The 21,097-nt window shown below is 39.5% G+C and overlaps 1 protein-coding gene across 13 annotated transcripts in view; it reads right to left on the bottom strand.

Annotated features, from left to right (window-relative positions):
• SLC19A1 (solute carrier family 19 member 1) overlaps window positions 1-21,097 on the bottom strand; it is a 57,564-nt gene that overhangs the window by 17,908 nt on the left and 18,559 nt on the right. For 10 of the 13 annotated variants that reach the window (XM_066259162.1, XM_066259160.1, XM_066259156.1 and 7 more), the window contains exon 6: window positions 18,201-19,420. The exons of 2 other annotated variants lie outside the window; for them this stretch is intronic. In XM_066259162.1, the coding sequence (XP_066115259.1) occupies window positions 19,145-19,420 (276 nt within the window). In that variant the 3' untranslated portion in view covers window positions 18,201-19,144. Of the gene's footprint in view, window positions 1-18,200; window positions 19,421-21,097 lie in introns of those variants that run through there. One more of the 13 variants, XM_066259169.1, reaches the window with a different exon arrangement.

Raw genomic sequence — 21,097 nt, 5'->3', positions numbered from 1 at the left:
CCCACTCCAATGCACATCATAAGAAATTGGCACAAACCAACAGCAAAGAAAAAATTCTCAAGTCAGCCAGGAAAAAGAAGAGTACAACATATAAAGGATGGCCCATTAGATTATCAGATTTCTCAGCAGAAACTCTACAAGCTAGAAGAGAGTGGACCCCAATATTTAAAGTCCTGAAAGAGAGGAATTTTCAGCCACGAATACTATACCCATCAAAGCTATCCTTTAAATATGAAGGAGAAATAAAAACATTCACAGATACAGAAAAGATGAGGGAATTTATCATCAGAAAACCCCCACTCCAGAAATTACTAAAGGGGGTTCTCCAATCAGATACAAAGAACAACAACAACAAAAAAAACAGAGCCACAAGTAAAAGCTCCAAGAAGAACACAATAAAACCAAATTTGAACTGTGACAACAAAAAAAAAGGGGGGGGGAAGAATGGAGATTAACAGTAGCAAAGTTACGATGGAGTCCAAAAGTACTCACAAAATAGTGCACTACAATGAACAGGGTAGGGACCCTTTTCATTACTTAAAGGTAACCACCATTGAAAAAACCACCACAGAAGCACATGAGATAAAAAAGATAGCAACAGAGGAAAGATGTATGGAATACAACCAAATAAAAACAAAAGGTAGAAAAACAAAAGAGAAGGATCAAACAAGACACAAAACTAACAGAAAGCAAGATATAAAATGGCAATAGGGAACTCACAAATGTCAATAATTACACTAAATGTAAATGGATTAAACTCACCAATAAAAAGGCACAGAGTAGCAGAATGGATTAAAAAAGAAAATCCAACTGTATGCTGCCTACACGAAACTCATCTAAGTAACAAGGATAAAAACAAATTCAAAGTGAAAGGCTTGAAAACAATACTCCAAGCACATAACATCCAAAAAAAAGCAGGTGTAGCAATACTCATATCTGATAATGCTGACTACAAGACAGCAAAAGTACTCAGAGACAAAAATGGCCATTTCATAATGGCTAAAGGGAAACTGAATCAAGAAGACATAACAATTAATATATATGCACCAAACCAAGGAGCACCAAAATATATAAGACAGCTACTTATTGACCTTAAAACAAAAACTGAAAAAAATACAATCATATTTGGAGAACTCAATATACCGCTGATGGCTCTAGATCGGTCATCCAAACAGAGAATCAACAAAGATATAGTGGCTTTAAACAAAACACTAGAGCACCTGGATATGATAGACATCTACAGGACATTTCATCCCAAAGTGACTGAGTATACATTTTTCTCCAGTGTACATGGATCATTATCAAGAATTGACCATATGTTGGGCCACAAAAACATCAACAAATTCAGAAAAATCGAAGATGTACCAAGCATATTTTCTGATCATAAAGCCTTGAAACTAGAATTCAACTGCAAAAAAGAGGAAAAAAATCACACAAAAATGTGGAAACTAAACATACTTTTTAAAAAATGAATGGGTCAAAGAAGAAATAAGTGCAGAGATCAAAAGATAAATACAGACTAATGAAAATGACAATACGACATATCAGAATCTATGGGATTCAGCAAAAGCAGTGATAAGAGGGAAGTTCATATTACTTCAGGCATATATGAACAAACAAGAGAGAGCCCAGGTGAACCACTTAACTTCACACCTTAAGGAACTAGAAAAAGAAGAACAAAGACAACCCAAAACCAGCCGAAGAAAGGAGATAATAAAAATCAGAGCAGAAATAAATGAAATAGAGAACAGAAAAACTATAGAAAAAATTAATAGAACAAGGAGCTGGTTCTTGGAAAAGATCAACAAAATTGACAAACCCTTGGCAAGACTTACCAAGGAAAAAAGAGAAAGAACTCATATAAACAAAATCCAAAAGGAAAGACGAGAAATCACCACAGACACTGTAGATATACAAAGAATTATTGTAGAATACTATGAAAAACTTTATGCCACTAAATTCAACAACCTAGAAGAAATGGATAAATTCCTAGAACAATACAACCTTCCTAGACTGAGTCAAGAAGAAGCAGAAAGCCTAAACAGACCTATTAGTAGAGAAGAAATAGAAAAAACCATTAAAAACCTCCCCAAAAATAAAAGTCCAGGCACTGACGGATATAACAGCGAATTCTATCAAACATTCAAAGAAGACTTGGTTCCTATTCTACTCAAAGTCTTCCAAAAAATTGAAGAAGAAGCAATACTTCCAAACACATTTTATGAGGCCAACATAACCTTCATACCAAAACCTGGCAAGGATGGCACAAAAAAAGAAAACTACAGACCAATATCTCTAATGAATACAGATGCTAAAATACTAAACAAAATACTGGCAAACCGAATACAACAACATATTAAAAAAATAATGCATCATGATCAAGTGGGATTCATCCCAGAATCTCAAGGATGGTTCAACATACGTAAAACAGTTAATGTAATACACCATATCAACAAAACAAAGAACAAAAACCACATGATTTTATCAATAGATGCAGAAAAGGCTTTCGATAAAATACAACACAATTTTATGTTTAAGACTCTCAACAAAATGGGTATAGAAGGAAAATATCTCAACATGATAAAGGCCATATATGAAAAACCATCAGCTAACATCATATTAAATGACACTAAACTGAAGGCTTTCCCCCTTCAATCAGGAACAAGACAGGGTTGTCCACTCTCTCCACTCTTATTTAATGTGGTACTAGAGGTTCTAGCCACAGCAATCAGACAAGACAAAGAAATAAAAGGCATCCATATCAGAAAAAAAGAAGTAAAGGTGCAGATGATATGATCCTATACATCGAAAACCCCAAAGAATCCACAAAAAGACTACTAGAAACAATAAGCCAATACAGTAAGGTCACAGGATACAAAATTAACATACAGAAGTCAATAGCCTTTCTATATGCCAACAATGAAACATTTGAGAATGAACTCAAAAGAATAATCCCCTTCACGATTGCAACAAAAAAAATAAAATACTTAGGAATAAACATAACAAAGAATGTAAAGGACTTATATAATGAAAACTATAAACCATTGTTAAGGGAAATTGAAAAAGATATAATGAGATGGAAGAATATACCTTGTTCTTGGTTAGGAAGAATAAATATAATCAAGATGGCCATATTACCCAAAGCAATATACAAATTTAATGCAATAACCATCAAAATTCCAATGACATTTTTTAAAGAAATGGAGCAAAAAATCATCAGATTTATATGGAACTATAAAAAACCCCGAATAGCCAAAGCAATCCTAAAGAAAAAGAATGAAGCTGGAGGCATTACAATACCTGACTTCAAACTATATTATAGGGCCACGACAATCAAAACAGCATGGTATTGGCAGAAAAATACACTCAGACCAATGGAACAGAATAGAAAACCCAGAAATAAAACCACATATATATAGTCAAATAATTTTTGATAAAGGGGCCAACAACACACAATGGAGAAAAGAAAGTCTCTTCAATAAATGGTGCTGGGAAAACTGGAAAGCCACATGCAAAAGAATGAATCTGGACTACAGTCTGTCCCCCTGTACTAAAATTAACTCAAAATGGATCAAAGATCTAAACATAAGACCTGAAACAATTAAGTGCATAGAAGAAGACATAGGTACTAAACTCATGGACCTGGGTTTTAAAGAGCATTTTATAAATTTGACTCCAAAGGCAAGAGAAGTGAAGGCAAAAATTAATGAATGGGACTACATCAGACTAAGAAGTTTTTGCTCAGCAAGAGAAACTGACAACAAAATAAACAGACAGCCAACTAAATGGGATATGATATTTTCAAACAACAGCTCAGATAAGGGCCTAATATCCAAAATATACAAAGAACTCATAAAGCTCAAGAACAAACAAACAAACAATCCAATAAAAAAATGGGAAGAGGACATGAACAGACACTTCTCCCAGGAAGAAATACAAATGGCCAACAGATATATGAAAAGATGCTCATCTTCTTTAGTTATTAGAGAAATGCAAATCAAAACTGCAATGAGATACTACCTCACACCTGTTAGATTAGCTATTATTAACAAGACAGGTAATAGCAAATGTTGGAGAGGCTGTGGAGAAAAAGGAACCCTCATCCACTGTTGGTGGGAATGTAAAGTAGTACAACCATTATGGAAGAAAGTATGGTGGTTCCTCAAAAAACTGAAAATAGAATTACTTTATGACCCAGCAATCCCTCTACTGCAGGGGTCTCAAACTCGCGGCCTGCCGAACAATTTTGTGCGGCCTGCAGACTAATCCACGGGCTTACTTAATTTTATCCAAAATATTTTGAACTTTGTGGATTAGTCTGCAGGCCGCACAAAATTGTTCGGCGGTTTGAGACCCCTGCTCTACTGGGTATATACCCCAAAAACTCAGAAACATTGATACGTAAAGACACATGCAGCGCCATGTTCATTGCAGCATTGTTCACAGTGGCCAGGGCATGGAAACAACCAAAAAGCCTGTCAATAGATGACTGGATAAAGAAGATGTGGCACATATACACTATGGAGTACTACTCAGCCATAAGAAATGATGACATCGGATCATTTACAGCAAAATGGTGGGATCTTGATAACATTATACGAAGGAAATAAGTAAATCAGAAAAAAACAGGAACTGCATTATTCCATACGTAGGTGGGACATAAAAGTGAAACTAAGAGACATTGATAAGAGTGTGGTGGTTACGGGGGGAGGGGGGAGAGGGAGAGGGAAAGGGGGCAGGGGAGGGGCACAAAGAAAACTAGATAGAAGGTGACAGAGGACAATCTGACTTTGGGTGATGGGTATGCAACATAAGTGAACGACAAGATAACCTGGACTTGTTATCTTTGAATATATGTATCCTGATTTATTGATGTCGCCCCATTAAAAATAAAATTATTAAAAAAAAAAGAATAATGGGAAACTTAAATAATAAAGGCATAAAATGGTGAGAAAAAAAAAAAGAAAGAATACTAAAAGCTATAATAGAAAAGCAGTGTATTACCTACAGAGGAACTCGCATAACGATGACATTTGACTTCTCAACAGAAACATTAGAGGCCAGAAAGGAGTGGCAAGAAATATTCAACGTAATGCAGAACAAGAGCCTACAACCAAGAAGACTTCTCTTTCCAGCAAGGCTATCATTTAAAATTGAAGGAGAAATAAAAAGATTCCCAGACAAAAAAAAACAACAAAAAACCCCCCAAAAAACCCCCCACAAAAAACTAAAGGAATTCACTACAACCAAACGAATGCTACATGAAATGTTAAGGGGCCTGCTATAAACAGACAAATGGGGGGGGGGGAATCTAGTAAAAGAGGAATGTAGATTTAAAGAATAAAATGGCAATAAACAACTAAATATCAATAATAACTTTAAATGTAAATAGATTAAATGCTCCAATCAAAAGACATAGGGTAGCTGCATGGATAAGAAAACAGGACCCAGCCCTGGCCGGTTGGCTCAGTGGTAGAGTGTCAGCCTGGCGTGCAGGAGTCCCGGGTTTGATTCCCAGCCAGGGCACACAGGAGAAGCGCCCATCTGCTTCTTCACCCCTCCCCCTCTCCTTCTGCTTTGTCTCTCTCTTCCCCTCCCACAGCCAAGGCTCCATTGGAGCAAAAAGTTGGCCTGGGCGCTGAGGATGGCTCCATGGCCTCTGCCTGAGATGCTAGAATGGCTCTGGTTGCAATAGAGCAATGCCCCAGATGGGCAGAGCATCGCCCCCTGGTGGGCATGCCGGGTCGATCCCAGTCGGGCGCATGTGGGAGTCTGACTACCTCCCTGTTTCCAACTTCAGAAAAATAAAATAAAAAAAAATAGAAAACAGGACCTATACATATGCTGTCTATAAGAGACACACCTCAAAACAAGATACACATAGACTGAAAGTAAAGGGATGAAAAAAAATATTTCAGCAAATGGAAATGAAAAAAAGCTGGAGTAGCAATACTTGTATCAGACAAAATAGACTTTAAAAGAAAGACTAAAGTAAGGATAAAAAAGGTCACTACATAATGATAAAGGGAGCAGTCCAACAGGAAGAGATAACCATTATAAATATATATGCACCTAATATAGGAGCACCTAATACATAAAGCAGATTTTGATGGGCACAAAGGGCGAGATCAACAACAATACTATAATAGTAGGGGATTTCAATACCCCACTAACATCAATGGATAGATCCTCAAGATAGAAAATTAACAAAGAAACAGTAGCCTTAAAGGACACATTAGATCAACTGGATTTAATAGATATCTTCAGAACCTTTCACTCTAAAGCAGTAGAATATACATTCTTTTCAAGTGCTCATGGTATATTCTCTAGGATAGACCATATGTTAGGGCACAAAACGAGTCTCAACAAATTTAAGAAGATGGAAATCATTTCAAGCATCTTCTCGGATCACAATGTCATGAAACTAGAAGTCAACTATAATAGAAAAACTGAAAAACACTCAAACACTTGGAAACTAAATAGCATGTTATTAAATAACAAATGGGTTAACAATGAAATCAATGAAGAAATAAAAAATTTCCTTGAAACAAATGAAAATGAACATACAACATATGAAAATTTATGGGTCACAGCAAAAGCAGTCCTGAGAGGGAAGGTCATAGCAATATAGGCATACCTTAAGAAGCAAGAAAAGGCTCAAATAATCAATTTAACCCTGCATCTAAAAGGACTAGAAAAACAACAGCAAATAAAGCCCAGAGGAAGTAGAAGGAAGGAAATAATAAAGATCAGAGAAGAAATGAATGACATAGAGACTAAAAAAACAATACAGAGGATCAATGAAACCAAGAGCTGGTTCTTTGAAAAGGTAAACAAAATTGATAAACTTTTAACCAGACTCACCAAGAAAAAAAGAGAGAGGACTCAAATAAAATTAGAAATGAGAGAGAAGTAACAACTGACATAGCAGAAATACAAAGGATTGTAGGAAATACTATGAATAACTCTATGCTGAGGGGACCAAGATGGCAGCGGAGTAGGCAGATGCACAAACTCTCAGCTCACACCACCAAACTGGATTACAAGTTAATTTAGGAACAATCAGTGTGAAAAACCAACTTTTGATTAAAAGAACAGGTCTCAAAAACCAAGGAGCAAAGAAGAAGCCACATCGACCCAGGTAGAGAGCGCCAAGGTGCAGTGGGTCTCCCCTGCTTCCAGGAACGAAGGTGACGTGAGACTGAGAGCCCAGAAGGTCTCTCATTACAAGAAGAGCAGAGAATATCACTCACAGCCACTTGCCTGGGGACCTGGGAACGAGGTGAGCTGAGATGGCTGGCTTGTCTTCCAAAAGGAAAGTGGGGAGAGAGAGACTGACGGTGACAGGCAGAGAAATGCATGGGATGACCTGAGAAGCTGACTCATCCAGTGTGGAGGCAGCCATAGCTGAAGGAGGGGTTGAACCCTCAAGAAAGTACAAGCATAAAGTGGTTCCAGATGACCCACCTCCAGAAAGCTGTCCAGCTCTAATCAGAGCAACTAGACACAGCTGAAAACAGGAAGTGGGGAGGAGGGGCAGTAACTCAGGTCTCCATGGAGATCTGAGATACACCTCCCCCTACTGAAAAGGAGAAAGCACCCTGCCCCCAGAAAGCAGCTGGCAGATCAGGACTTCAGAGTCTCAGGTTACACCCACCACATTCCTTGATACAACTCCAAATAAGCACCCTGCTGATATCAGTAAACAAGATTACCACTGAGTAAAGAAAACTGAGAAGAAAACAAACAAATCAAGACTTCAAAGAGGCTATACTAGATAAGGAGATCACAGATGGAAGAAGCCTATAAGTCATACAGAGAATAATGGGTAGGCAGAGAAGCATAAGTCATATGCTTCAACAAGATAAATCCTCTGATAAAGTCTTGGACGAATTTGAAGTAATCAAATTACCAGATGCAGAGTATAAAATAATAATTTTTAGGATGCTTAAAGATCTCAAAGCTACAATGAATGGATTTAATGAACACTTCAGTAAAGAAATTGAAAGCATCAAAAAGGACACAGAAATCATAGAGAAGAACGAGACAGAAATGACAAACACAATATCAGAAACAAAGACTATACTGAAAGGAATTAAAAGGCTGGATGAAGTAGAGGATCGAATCAGTGACTTAGAAGACAAAATAAATGAAAGCACGGAAGCGGAGTAGCAAAAAAAGAGACTGAAAAAATCTGAGGAAACTCTAAGAGAGCTCTGTGACAACATGAAGAGAAACAACATCGCATCATAGGGGTTCCAGAAGAAGAGAAAGAACAAGGGTTAGAGACCTTGTTCAATGAAATCATAGCTGAAAACTTCCCTAAATTCATGCAGGAAAAAGTCACACAAGTTCAAGAAGCACAGACAATTCCATTAAAGAGAAACCAAAAAAAATCTACACCAAGACACATCATAATTAAAATACCACAGCTAAGAGATAAAGAGAAAATATTAAAAGCTGCTACAGCAAAAAAGGCTATCACCTACAAAGGAGCCTCCATAGGGATAACATTAGGCTTCTCAACAGAAACACTTGAGGCCAGAAGGGAATGGCAAGACATATTCAAAGTAATGAAGAACAAGAGCCTACAACCAAGACTTCTTTATCCAGCAAAGCTATCGTCTAAAATTGAAGGAGAAATACAAAGTTTTCCAGACCAAAAAACAAAACAAAACAAAACAAAAAAACTCAAGGAATTTATTAAAACCAAACCAATGCTTCAAGAAATGATAAGGGGACTGTTGTAAAAAAAAACGGAGAGGGAAAAGAATATAGTAAAAGAGGAATATAACTTTAAAGAACAAAATTGCAGCCTGACCTGTGGTGGCGCAGTGGGTAAAGTGTCGACCTGGAAATGTTGTGGTCACCGGTTCGAAACCCTGGGCTTGCCAGGTCAAGGCACATATGGGAGTTGATGCTTCCAGCTCCTCCCCCCTTCTATCTCTCCTCTCTCTCTCTCTCTCTCTCTCTCCCTCTCCTCTCTAAAATGAATAAATAAAAAATTTAAAAAAAACAATAAAGCTCTGAAATATATTAAAAAAAAGAATAAAATTGCAATAAACAAATTACATATCAATAATAACCTTACATGTAAATGGATTAAATGCTCCAATCAAAAGACAAATGGTAGCTGAATGGATAAGTAAACAGGACCTGTACATATGCTATCTATAGGAGACGCACCTCAAAACAAAAGATACACATAGACTGAAAGTAAAAGGATGAAAAAAATATTTCATGGAAATGAAAAAAAAGCTGGGGTAGCAATACTTATAGCTGACAAAATAGACTTTAAAACAAAGACTATAGTAACGGATAAAGAAGGTCATTACATAATGATAAAGGGAGCAGTCCAACAGGAAGAAATAACCATTATAAATATATATGGACCTAATATAGGAGCACATAAATATATAAAGCAGACTTTGATGGACATAAAGGGAGAGATCAACAGCAATACTATAATAGCAGGGGATTTCAATACCCCACTACCATCAATGGATAGATCCTCAAGAGAGAAAATTAACAAAGAAACAACAGAATTAAAGGATACACTAGATAAACTGGATTTAATAGATATCTTCAGAACCTTTCACTCTAAAGCAGCAGAATATACATTTAAGTGCTCATGGTACACTCTCTAGGATAGACCACATGTTAGGGAATAAAATAAGTCTCAACAAATTTAAGATTGAAACTATATCAAGCATCTTCTCTGACCACAATGGCATGAAACTAGGAATCAACTACAATAGGAAAACTGAAAAACACTCAAACACTTGGAAACTCAACAGCATATTATTAAACAACGACTAGGTCAACAATGAGATCAAAGAAGAAATAAAAAATTTCCTTCAAACAAATGAAAATGAACATACAACAACTCAAAATCGGTGGCACACAGCAAAAGCAGTCCTGTGAGGGAAGTTCATAGCATACCTTAAAAAGCTAGAAAAAGCTCAAAAAAAACCCAAACAATTCTGCAACTAAAAGAACTAGAAAAAGAACAGCATGTAAAGTCCAGAGAAAGTAGAAGGAAGGAAATAATAAAGATCAGAGCAGAAATAAATGACATAGAAACTAAAAAAACAATACAGAGGATCAATGAAACCAAGAGCTGGTTCTTTGAAAAAGTAAACAAGATCGATGAACACTTTGCAAGACTAACCAAGAAAAAAAGAGAAAGGACTCCAATAAATAAAATTAGAAATGAGGGTGGAGAAGTAACAACAAACAGCAGAAATACAAAAGATTGTAAGAAAATACTATGAAGAACTGTACGCCAAAAAAATTAGACAACCTAGGTGAAATGGAAAAATTCCTTGAAAAATGTAATCTTTCAAAAATCAATCTGGAAGAATCAGAAAACCTAAATAGACCAATTTCAACAAATGAGATAAAAACAGTTATCAATAAACTCCCAACAAACGAAAGCCCTGGGCTAGATGGCTTCACAGGCAAATTCTACCAAACATTCAAAGAATTAACTCCTATCCTTCTCAAGCTATTTCAAAAATTCAAGAGAAGGGAAAACTTCCAAGCTCCTTTAAGAGGTGAGCATAATTCTGATTCCAAAACCAGGCAAAGACAACACAAAGAAATAAAACTATAGGCCAATATCCCTGATAAATTTAGATGCTAAAATTCTCAACAAAATATTAGCAAACTGGATCCAGCAACACATGAAAAAAATCATATACCAGGATCAAGTGGAATTTATTTTGGGGAGGCAAGGCTGGTACAATATTCACAAATCAGTGAATGTGATTCATCACATAAACAAAAGGAAGGACAAAAACCACATGATAATATCAATAGATACAGAAAAAGCATTTGATAAAATCCAGCACCCATTTATGATAAAAACTCTCAGCAAAGTGGGAATACACAGAACATATCTCTACATGATAAAGGCCATCTATGACAGGCCCACAGCCAACATCATACTCAATAGGCAAAAGTTAAAAGCAATCCCTTAAGATCACGAACAAGGTAGGGGTGCCCCCTTTCACTACTCTTATTCAACATAGTTTTGGAAGTCCTAGCCACAGCAATCAGACAAGAAGAAGAAATAAAAGACATCCAAATTGGAAAAGAAGAAGTAAAACTATCGTTATTTGCTGATGATATGATACTATTCCTAAAAAACCCTAAAGTCGCAGTCAAAAGACTACTGGAACTGATAAATGAATTCAGCGAGGTGGCAGGATATACAATTAATACTCAGAAATCAGAGGCATTTTTATATACTAACAATGATCTGTCTGAAAGAGAAATTAAGCAAACAATCCCCTTCACTATTGCAACAACAACAAAAAAATACCTACCTAGGAGTAAATTTAACCAAGGAGGTTAAAGACTTATACTTGAAAAATTATAAAACATTGATAAAAGAAATCAAGGAAGATACAAACAAATGGAAGCATATACCGTCTTCATGGATAGGAGGAATAAACGTTGTTAAAATGTCCATATTACCCAAAACAATTTATAAATTCAATGCAATTCCTATTAAAATACCAAGGGCCCTGGCCGGTTGGCTCAGCGGTAGAGCGTCGGCCTAGCGTGTGGAGGACCCGGGTTCGATTCCCGGCCAGGGCACACAGGAGAAGCGCCCATTTGCTTCTCCACCCCTCCGCCGTGCTTTCCTCTCTGTCTCTCTCTTCCCCTCCCGCAGCCAAGGCTCCATTGGAGCAAAGATGGCCCGGGCGCTGGGGATGGCTCTGTGGCCACTGCCTCAGGCGCTAGAGTGGCTCTGGTCGCAATATGGCGACGCCCAGGATGGGCAGAGCATCGCCCCCTGGTGGGCAGAGCGTCGCCCCATGGTGGGCGTGCTGGGTGGATCCCGGTCGGGCGCATGCGGGAGTCTGTCTGACTATCTCTCCCTGTTTCCAGCTTCAGAAAAATGGGAAAAAAAAATTAAAATAAAATAAAATACCAAGGACATACTTCAAAGATATAGAACAAATATTCCAAAAATTCATATGGAACCAAAAAAGAACACAAATAGCCTCAGCAATCTTGAAAAAGAAGAATAAAATGGGTGGTATCACACTTCTGGACATCAAATTATACTACAAGGCCATTGTACTCAAAACAGCTTGATACTGGCATAAGAATAGGTATATAGATCGATGGAACAGAACAGAGAACCCAGAAATAAACCCACACCTTTATGAACAATTGATATTTGACAAGGGTGATGATACCATACTGGAGTAAAGACAGTCTCTTTAACAAATGGTGTTGGGAAAATTGGTCAACCAACTGCAAAAAAATGAAACTAGACCACCAACTCACACCATTCACAAAAATAAACTCAAAATGGATAAAAGACTTAAATGTAAATCATGAAACCATAAGCATCCTAGAGGAAAACATAGGCAATAAGTTCTCCGACATCACTCACAGCAATATATTTGCTGATTTATCTCCACACGCACGGTAAATAAAGGACAAGATAAACAAATGTGACTATATCAAACTAAAAAGCTTTTGTACAGGTAAAAACAATATGAACAAAATAAAAAGGCAAACCACACAATGGGAGAACATATTCGACACTTCTGATAAAGGGCTAATAACCAAAATTTATAAAGAACTTGTAAAACTCAACACCAGGAATATAAATAGTCCAATCAAAAAATAGACAAAAAAGATGAATAGACACTTCTCCAAAGAGTACATACAGATGGCCAATAGGCATATGATAAAATGCTCAACATCACTAATCATTAGAGAAATGCAAATTAAAACCACAATGAGATATCACCTCACACCAGTAAGAATGGCACTCATCAACAAAACAACACAGAGTATGTGCTGGCGAGGATGTGGAGAAAAGGGGACCCTCCTGCACTGCTGGTGGAAATGCAGACTGGTGCAGCCACTGTGGAAAACAGTATGGAGATTCCTCAAAAAATTAAAAACCAAACTGCCTTTTGACCCAGCCATCCCACTTTTAGGAATATACCCCAAGAATACCATAGCACAGTTTGAAAAGGAGAAATGCACCCCATGTTTATGGCAGCATTGTTCATAATAGTGAAGATCTGGAAACAGCCCAAGTGTTTGTCAGTGGACGAGTGGATTAAAAAGTTGTGGTACATATACACAATGGAATACTATGGGGCCATGAAAAAGGAGAAAATATTATTTTTTGCAACAACACAGATGGAACTAGAAACTATTATGTTAAGTGAAATAAGCCAGGCAGAGAAAGAAAAATATCATACGACCTCACTCATATGAGGAATCCGATGAACAATATGAACTGAGGAGCGGAATAGAGACAGGAGGGATCAAAGGATCCAGAAGGAAAGCGAACATAGGGAAAGGGGATGATAGGGTGATACAATGGGACGAGAGCAGAAAAACAAATCCTGGAGGGAAGTGGGGAGGGTGTTACAGGGAGGGAGACAGGGGAGGTGTACTGGGGAACACAGGTGACATTAGAATCTATGTAGCCTGACCTGTGGTGGTGCAGTGGATAAAGCGTCGACCTGGAAATGCTGAGGTCGCCAGTTCAAAACCCTGAGCTTGCCTGGTCAAGGCACATATGGGAGTTGATGCTTCCAGCTCCTCCCCCCTTCTCTCTCTCTCTCTCTCTGTCTCTCCCTCTCCTCTCCTCTCTAAAATGAATAAATAAAAAAATTAAAATTAGCTTTCTTTTAAAAAAAAGAATCTATGTAAACACAATAAATTAATAAAAAATATGTGAAACAAAATAATAACAACAATAATAGTTACAAATGTAACAGGAAAGAAAAATACTCATGTTTAACAAGTTGTATCTGGATCGTGGACTATGGGTGGTTTTTATTGTCTTTAGAGTTCTCTATATTTTTCATATTTTTGACAAAGAACATATACTACTTTTGTAATCAGAAAGTCATATAGAGAAACCAAGAGATGATCCTATTCTTTGTCTCAATATTCTAATTATACTAAGAAAATACACGTTCTAAGTACAAAAAACAAACAAACAAAGAACTGTATGCCATAAAATTAGACAACCTAGGTGAAACGGATAAATTCCTTGAAACATATAATCTTTCAAAAATCAATACAGAAGAATCAAAAACCTAAACAGGCCGATTTCATCAAATGAGATTGAAACAGTTATCAAAAAACTCTCAACAAACAAAAGTCCTGGGCCATATGGCTTCACCAGCAAATTTTACCAAATATTTAAAGAAGAACTAACTCCTATCCTTCTCAAGCAATTTCAAAAAATTCAAGAGAAGGGAAGACTTTCAAACTCCTTTTATGAGGCAAGCATAATACTGATTACAAAACCAGAAAAAAACACTGCAAAAAAAACCCAAAAAACTATAGACCAATATCCCTGATGAACTTAGACGCTAAAATTCTCAACAAAATATTAGCAAACCAGATCCAGCAATATATGAAAAAAATCATACATCATGATCAGGTGGGATTTATTCTAGGGAGACAAGGCTGGTACAATATTCGCAAATCAATCAACGTGATTCAACACATATACAAAAAGGAAGGAGAAAAATCACATGATAATATCAATAGATGCAGAAAAAGCATTTGATAAAATCCAGCACCCATTTATGATCAAAACTCTCAACAACGTAGGATAAGGATCATACCTCAACATGATAAAGGCCATCTATGACAAACCTAAAGCCAACATCATAATCAATGGGCAAAAATTAAAAGCAATCCCCTTAAGATCAGGAACAAGGCAGGGGTTGTCCCCTTTCACCACTTTTATTCAATATAGTTCTGGAAGTCCTAGCCACAGCAATCAGACAAGAAGAAGAAATAAAAGACATCTAAATTGGAAAAGAAGTAAAACTGTATTTGCTGATGTTATGATACTGTACATAGAAAACCCTAAAATCTCAGTCAAAGAACTATTGGATCTGATAAATGAATTCAGCAAGGTGGGAGGATATAAAATCAATATTCAGAAATCAGTGTCATTTTTATACACCAACAATGAACTGTCTGAAAGAGAAATTAACAGAACAATCCCCTTCACTATTACAAAAAAATAAAAATAAAGTACCTAGATGTAAATTTAACCAAAGAGGTTAAAGACTTGTACTCGGAAAATTATAAAACATTATTAAAGGAAATCAAGGAAGATACAAACAAATGGAAGCATATACCGTGTTCATGGGTAAGAGAAATAAACATCATTAAAATATCTATATTTCCCAAAGCAATGTATATATTCAATGCCATTCCTATTAAAATACCAATGACATACTTCAAAGATATAGAACAAATATTCCAAAAATTTATATAGAACCAAAAAAGAACACGAATAGCCTCAGCAATCCTGAGAAAGAAAAATAAAGTGGAAGGTATCACACTTCCTGATATTAAATTATACTACAAGGCCATTGTACTCAAAACAGCTTGATACTGGCATAAGAGCAGGCATACAGATCAATGGAACAGAACAGAAAACCCAGAGATAAACCCATACCTATATGGACAATTGATATTTGACAAAGGAGGTAAGAGCTTACAATAGAGTAAAGACAGTCTCTTTAACAAATGGTGTTGGGAAAATTGGACAGGTACTTGCAAAAAAATGAAACTGGATTACCAACTTACACCATTCACAAAAGGAAATTCAAAATGGATAAAAAACTTAAATGTAAGTTGTGAAACCATAAACATTTTGGAAGAAAACATAGGCAGTAAACTCTCTGATATCTCTTGTAGCAATATTTTTGCTGATTTATCTCCACGGGCAAGTGAAATAAAGGACAGGATGAACAAATGAGATTATATGAAACTAAAAAGCTTTTGCACAGCAAAAGACACCATTAACAAAATAAAAAGCAACCCACACAATGGGAGAATATAGTTGCCAATACATTTGATAAGGGGTTAATAACCAAAATTTATAAAGAACTTGTAAAACTCAACACCAGGAAGATAAACAATCCAATCAAAAAATGGGCAAAAGAAATGAATAGACACTTCTCCAAAGAGGACATACAGATGGCCAATAGGCATATGAAGAAGTGTTCAACATCACTAATCATTAGAGAAATGCAAATTAAAACCACAATGAGATATCACCTTACACCTCTCAGAATGGCACTTATTAACAAAACAACATATAATAAGTGCTGTAGAGGGTGCGGAGAAAAGGGAACCCTCCTGCATTGCTGGTGGGAATGCAGACTCGAGCAGTCACTGTGGAAACCAGTACAGAGATTCCTCAAAAAATTAAAAATGGCCTGACCAGGCGGTGGTGCAGTGGATAGAGCGTCAGACTGGGATGCGGAAGACCCAGGTTCGAGACCCCGAGGTCGCCAGCTTGAGTGTGGGCTCACCTGGTTTGAGCAAAAAGTCACCAGCTTGGACCCAAGGTCACTGGCTCAAGCAAGGGGTTACTCGGTCTGCTGAAGGCCCATGGTCAGGGCATGTATGAGAGAGCAGTCAATGAACAACTAAGGTGTCACAATGCGCAACGAAAAACTAATGATTGATGCTTCTCATCTCTCCGTTCCTGTCTGTCTGTCCCTGTCTATCCCTCACTCTGACTCTCTCTCTATCTCTGTAAAAAAAAAAATTTTAAAAAAAATTTTAAATGAGGTAAACAAAAAAATCAGGCCTAGAGTGACGTCAGAGAAATGGTACCATGAGGAGCACTACCGATAACTCTCCCCAAAATTTCAACAACTTCTTCAAGCAGTGAGAGAAAAATCTATCCTGGAGTGTCTTGAAGTCCTACACACTGAACACGAAGTGCTATTAACAAAACCACCCTCAGATGCCATTAAAGAAAAGGAAATCAAATATCATGGATACAAAAGACAGAGATCTAGCACAGATAGATGAGGAAAAATCTATGAAAAAATATATTAGGATATATGAGGAAAAATATATTAAAAGATTTAATATATTGGAAGCCTTGGAGCTAAATGACAGAGAATTTAAAATAGAAATCCTAAAAATACTCAGAGATATACAAGAAAACACAGAAAGGCAATTTAGGGAGCTCAGAAAACAACTCAACGAACACAAAGAATATATTACCAAGAAAACTGAAACTATAAAAACAAATCAAACAGAGATGAAAACTCAATTCATGAACTGAAAAATGAGGTAACAAGCTTAGCTAATAGAACAGGCCAGATAGAAGGTAGGATTAGTGACATAGAAGACAAGCAACTTGAGACACAACAGAGAGAAGAAGAAAGAGACTCAAGAATTTTAAAAAAAGAGAAAGCCCTACAGAAATTGTCTGATTCCATCAAAAAGATTAACATAAGAATAATAGGTATGTCAGAAGGAGAAGAGAGAGACAATGAAATGGAGAACAATTCAAACAAATAATAGACAAGAAGTCATAGGGAAAGTAGAAGAGAAGATGGGATCAGAGAAGGGAAAGAGAGTAATGAAATTATATATACATAACACAGCATTATAGAGAACAGGACAGCAAATCCTGGAGGGAAGGGGGGAAGCCATTGGGGGAAGAGGGCATGGGGGGGCAAGGGGAATAACGGGGTGGGGGGAGATATTTGGTGGGACACTTGAATCTATGTAAACACAAATTAAAATCATTAAAAATAAACAGAAACTCTTATAATCTAATCTTGTGTGCCTCTTTTATTGTTCTTATTTAAGTATTAAATGCATGAAATAATAAACTACAGTACCTTTCAGTATATATATTTTTTATTCTTAAAACGGTCATTAGGGCAGAGAGCTGGTTGTTAAATTATTTGAATCCCACCCCTGCATAAAAGGGGAAGGGTGTTGGGCCCTGAGTTCAGTGCTGCCCCTTCCCAGCATTGTCAGAGGGGCAGTGGTGGCCTATGTAGTAGACACGCTCAGGGACCAAAGCATCAGTCTGACCCACTTCGTCGGCCATAAGTTGGGCCAACCCCTGTGCATGCCCTCCTCCTCGACTCTCAGGTGCTCAACTCAGCCAACACTCAGGCAGGAGTGTGTTCCTGATGCCCCATGCCAGGCTAGCTCGGAGCAGCGGCCTTTCCTCTGGACCCTGCCAGTTCAGGCACTGCTCAGCCACCCCACCTTGCATGAGGGCAGAAGGCCATTAGGGGATAGCATCAAGTGCAAGATGAGCCCTTATTGGGTCTCTTCTTGTGCCTGTGGGCCCCTTTCTTGGCTTCCCAATTGATCCCAGCATGCCCCCGCCCAAGGACTTCTTGGAATCACGAACCCCTCACTCAGGTCACATGGTTTGTTTAATTTGTTTTAGGTCTCACATCATGACACAACTGGTTTCCAGAAGAGCCCCAGTTGGCGTGTCCTATGGGCTGGCGTGTCTTGTGGATTGGCGTGTGGGCAGGCAAGTAGAAGGGGAAGGATGATTGAGGGTTTGGAGCAAAGAAGGAGCCAGCACCCAAAGGCCCCAGCACCCCAGCCTCCACACAACGGGGAAGTGCCTTCTGGTCCCGGGTCATTTCTCCCACAGAAACAGAGCCCAGTGAGGGAGGAAACAAAAACAAAAGGAACACAGCATTGTTTAAAATGAGAGCACCTGGACAACTAGGAATGTCACAGGCACTTGGAATCTGGGCTCCCACCCCCACCCCACAGGGGCTAGTGTCCTCTGAGTTGGCACTCACCGGTCCCCAGGGACCAGTGGAATCTGCTTCCCAACGTGGGTGAAGGTGGGAAAGCCTAGTGAGTGCATGGCACCCCACCACCAGCCATGTGTAGGCAACCCACAGTGGCCCAGCAGTTGCTGCAGTGTCCCAAGCAGGCTACAGAGCAAAGTCAGAATGTGAGCCTGAGAGGCATAGGGCTCAAGGACACCACAGGACAAGCCAAGGCACCCCTGTCTGAGGCAAGTGGCCCTCAAGGTGGGTATCACAGAAGCAGACCACATAGGGGCCCCATTGGTCATTGGTTCTATAATCTAAACAATAGATTTCAAACAATGCCAAAAAATCCAGCTTTCTGATTCCAAAAGAATAAACAACCTGCCAGGGACATGATAGTTCTGACATGTCAAGGCTTAAGAGGACTGGTAATTTGCCAGGGACAGGACAGTTCTGAGTCGCCAAGGCTCCAGACTTAGTAAGGAGGTTGAAGACGCACAGCAGGCTGCCTCTGGAGTCTGGAATCTGGCCACTCACCAGCTGGGCAGGGAGCAGGTCTGGCCAGGTCAGGCCTTGGCCTCAGGCTGCTCCCTCAAGCCTGGTCCTGTGGCCCATGCGCTGTCCTCTGGGGCCAGGGTCGTAGCTTCAGGCTGTAGGTTGCAGAGGGCCCCATCCTGCACGCTCAGCACCTGAATAGCCTTCTCCTCTGAGGGGCTCTTTAGCTCCTGGGCCAGGGGCAGGGGCCGGTGGTGGCCCCACTGGAAGTGCCACAGGCTCTCCAGCACAGCTCCCAAGAAGTAGGCAAAAGATAGCACCACGAAGTACACAAAGTAGACAAGGAACTGGAAGAGAGAGAGGTGCAGGTGAGGGTGGGAGGTGAGGGCAGCCTGGGATGTGATGGGGCTTGGGAGAGGGGAGAGGAGGGAGGGGGAGCAGTGGTAGGAGACAGGAGAGGGCAGCTGGGGAGCAGGCCGTGTGCATGTGTATTCCTCCCTCTCCCTCCTCTTGCTCTGTGGCCATAACACTGCAAGGGTGGGCACCCAGGGGCCAGAGACCACCCTAGGAGCAGGTCCCCAGTACACAAGGCCTGCCTTCCATCCTCTTCCGGCCACACTAGGCACAGCCCTGGAAGATCTCCCGCTGCTTTCCTGCAGAACCCTGGCACTTCGGGTCCCTCTCTGCGGCCTCTGTGATCTACCCCCAGGTGCTTTGGTCATTTTACGGGGGCAAATGGGTACCCTTTGCTCCATGCGCAGTTCCTCCACTGCTGAAGGCTCGTGCATACCTGTGCATGCATTGGAGCCCGGTCAAGATGGGCAGCCTGAGACCTAGGCAGCCCCTATGCATTGAGCCAGTGGCTACCCTGGTGACAGGCGAAGGTGCACAGTAGTGATACAAAGGGATGCACACCTAGAAATGTCTCTCCTGATTCTCTCGACCACCAGGGGGGTAGGAGGTCCGGGTGGTCTCAAGGAGTCTGTGGGCCAGACCAGGCTCAAGTCCCCCTTTGAGCCCCTAGCGGCACCAGCACACTCAGCCTGCTAGGACACCTGTTCATTTTAAAAGTAAACCATAGAGGACTTTGCTCCCAGGAAGATGAAGTTGCATGTCTCCTAATTTCTTCCTCAGTATGACTGAACGCTGGTGCCACACAGAGCACCACATAAGAAAGTGGCTCTGAAGGCAAGAAGCAGCCCAGCTAGGGACCCCAGAGCCCAAGGCACAGCAGGGTGATGTGTGATGGGTCCCAGGCTTTGTTTCCATTTTGCTGCAGGTATTTTGAAACCGAAGAAGCCAGCAACCCAGAAATGGCAACACATGCAGAAAAATGAAGCCCCAAGAAAGCTGCTCTCTCTACCAGAGGACCAGGAAAGGGACATCCCAGCAGGACAGGAAGTGACAGATGAAATGGCTCTGCTCCGGCCAGACCCACCCTTGTTACCCAGGCTGTAAGGAGGCCCATGCCTCATGGGATGGTGCTGCTCAAGGCCCAGTGGGAGCTGGAACATTCACCCCCAGAGACCACACGGAAAGCCTGGACATCACTCCCATCCACCAGGTGGAAACGACGCCAAACCCACCTCTATGGACTCAAGACTCACCCTCACCCAGCTGTAGTAAGAACATTTTATCCCATATTTAACCTCCTGAAAGCTAAAGACAAAGAAAAAAAATCTTGAATGTAGCCATTAAAAAAATGACAACTTAGGGGGAAATTATCAGTATGACAGAATTTTTCATCACAAACCATGAAGGCTACAAGAAAGTGGCAAAATTTTCACATGCTGAAAAAAGCTGTCAGTCCAGAAACCTGTATCTTCAGGAAAAAGAAATCATGACCTTCTCAGGGTAAAAACCAAACAACAATAAAAACTAAGTAACGAATCTGGCACCAGCAGACCTGCCCTGAAAGAATGGCTAAAGAAGGTTCTCTTAACCAGAAGGAGATGATAAAGACAGAACCTTGATAAAACAGGAAGGAAAAAGAACACTGAGCAAGAGATCAAAGCAGGTGGGGG

This window comes from Saccopteryx bilineata, chromosome 2, assembly GCF_036850765.1.
Source record: "Saccopteryx bilineata isolate mSacBil1 chromosome 2, mSacBil1_pri_phased_curated, whole genome shotgun sequence".
NCBI lineage: Eukaryota > Metazoa > Chordata > Mammalia > Chiroptera > Emballonuridae > Saccopteryx > Saccopteryx bilineata.
The sequence above is the reverse complement of the archived record's forward strand: the minus strand, read 5'-3'. Positions and strand labels throughout refer to the sequence as shown.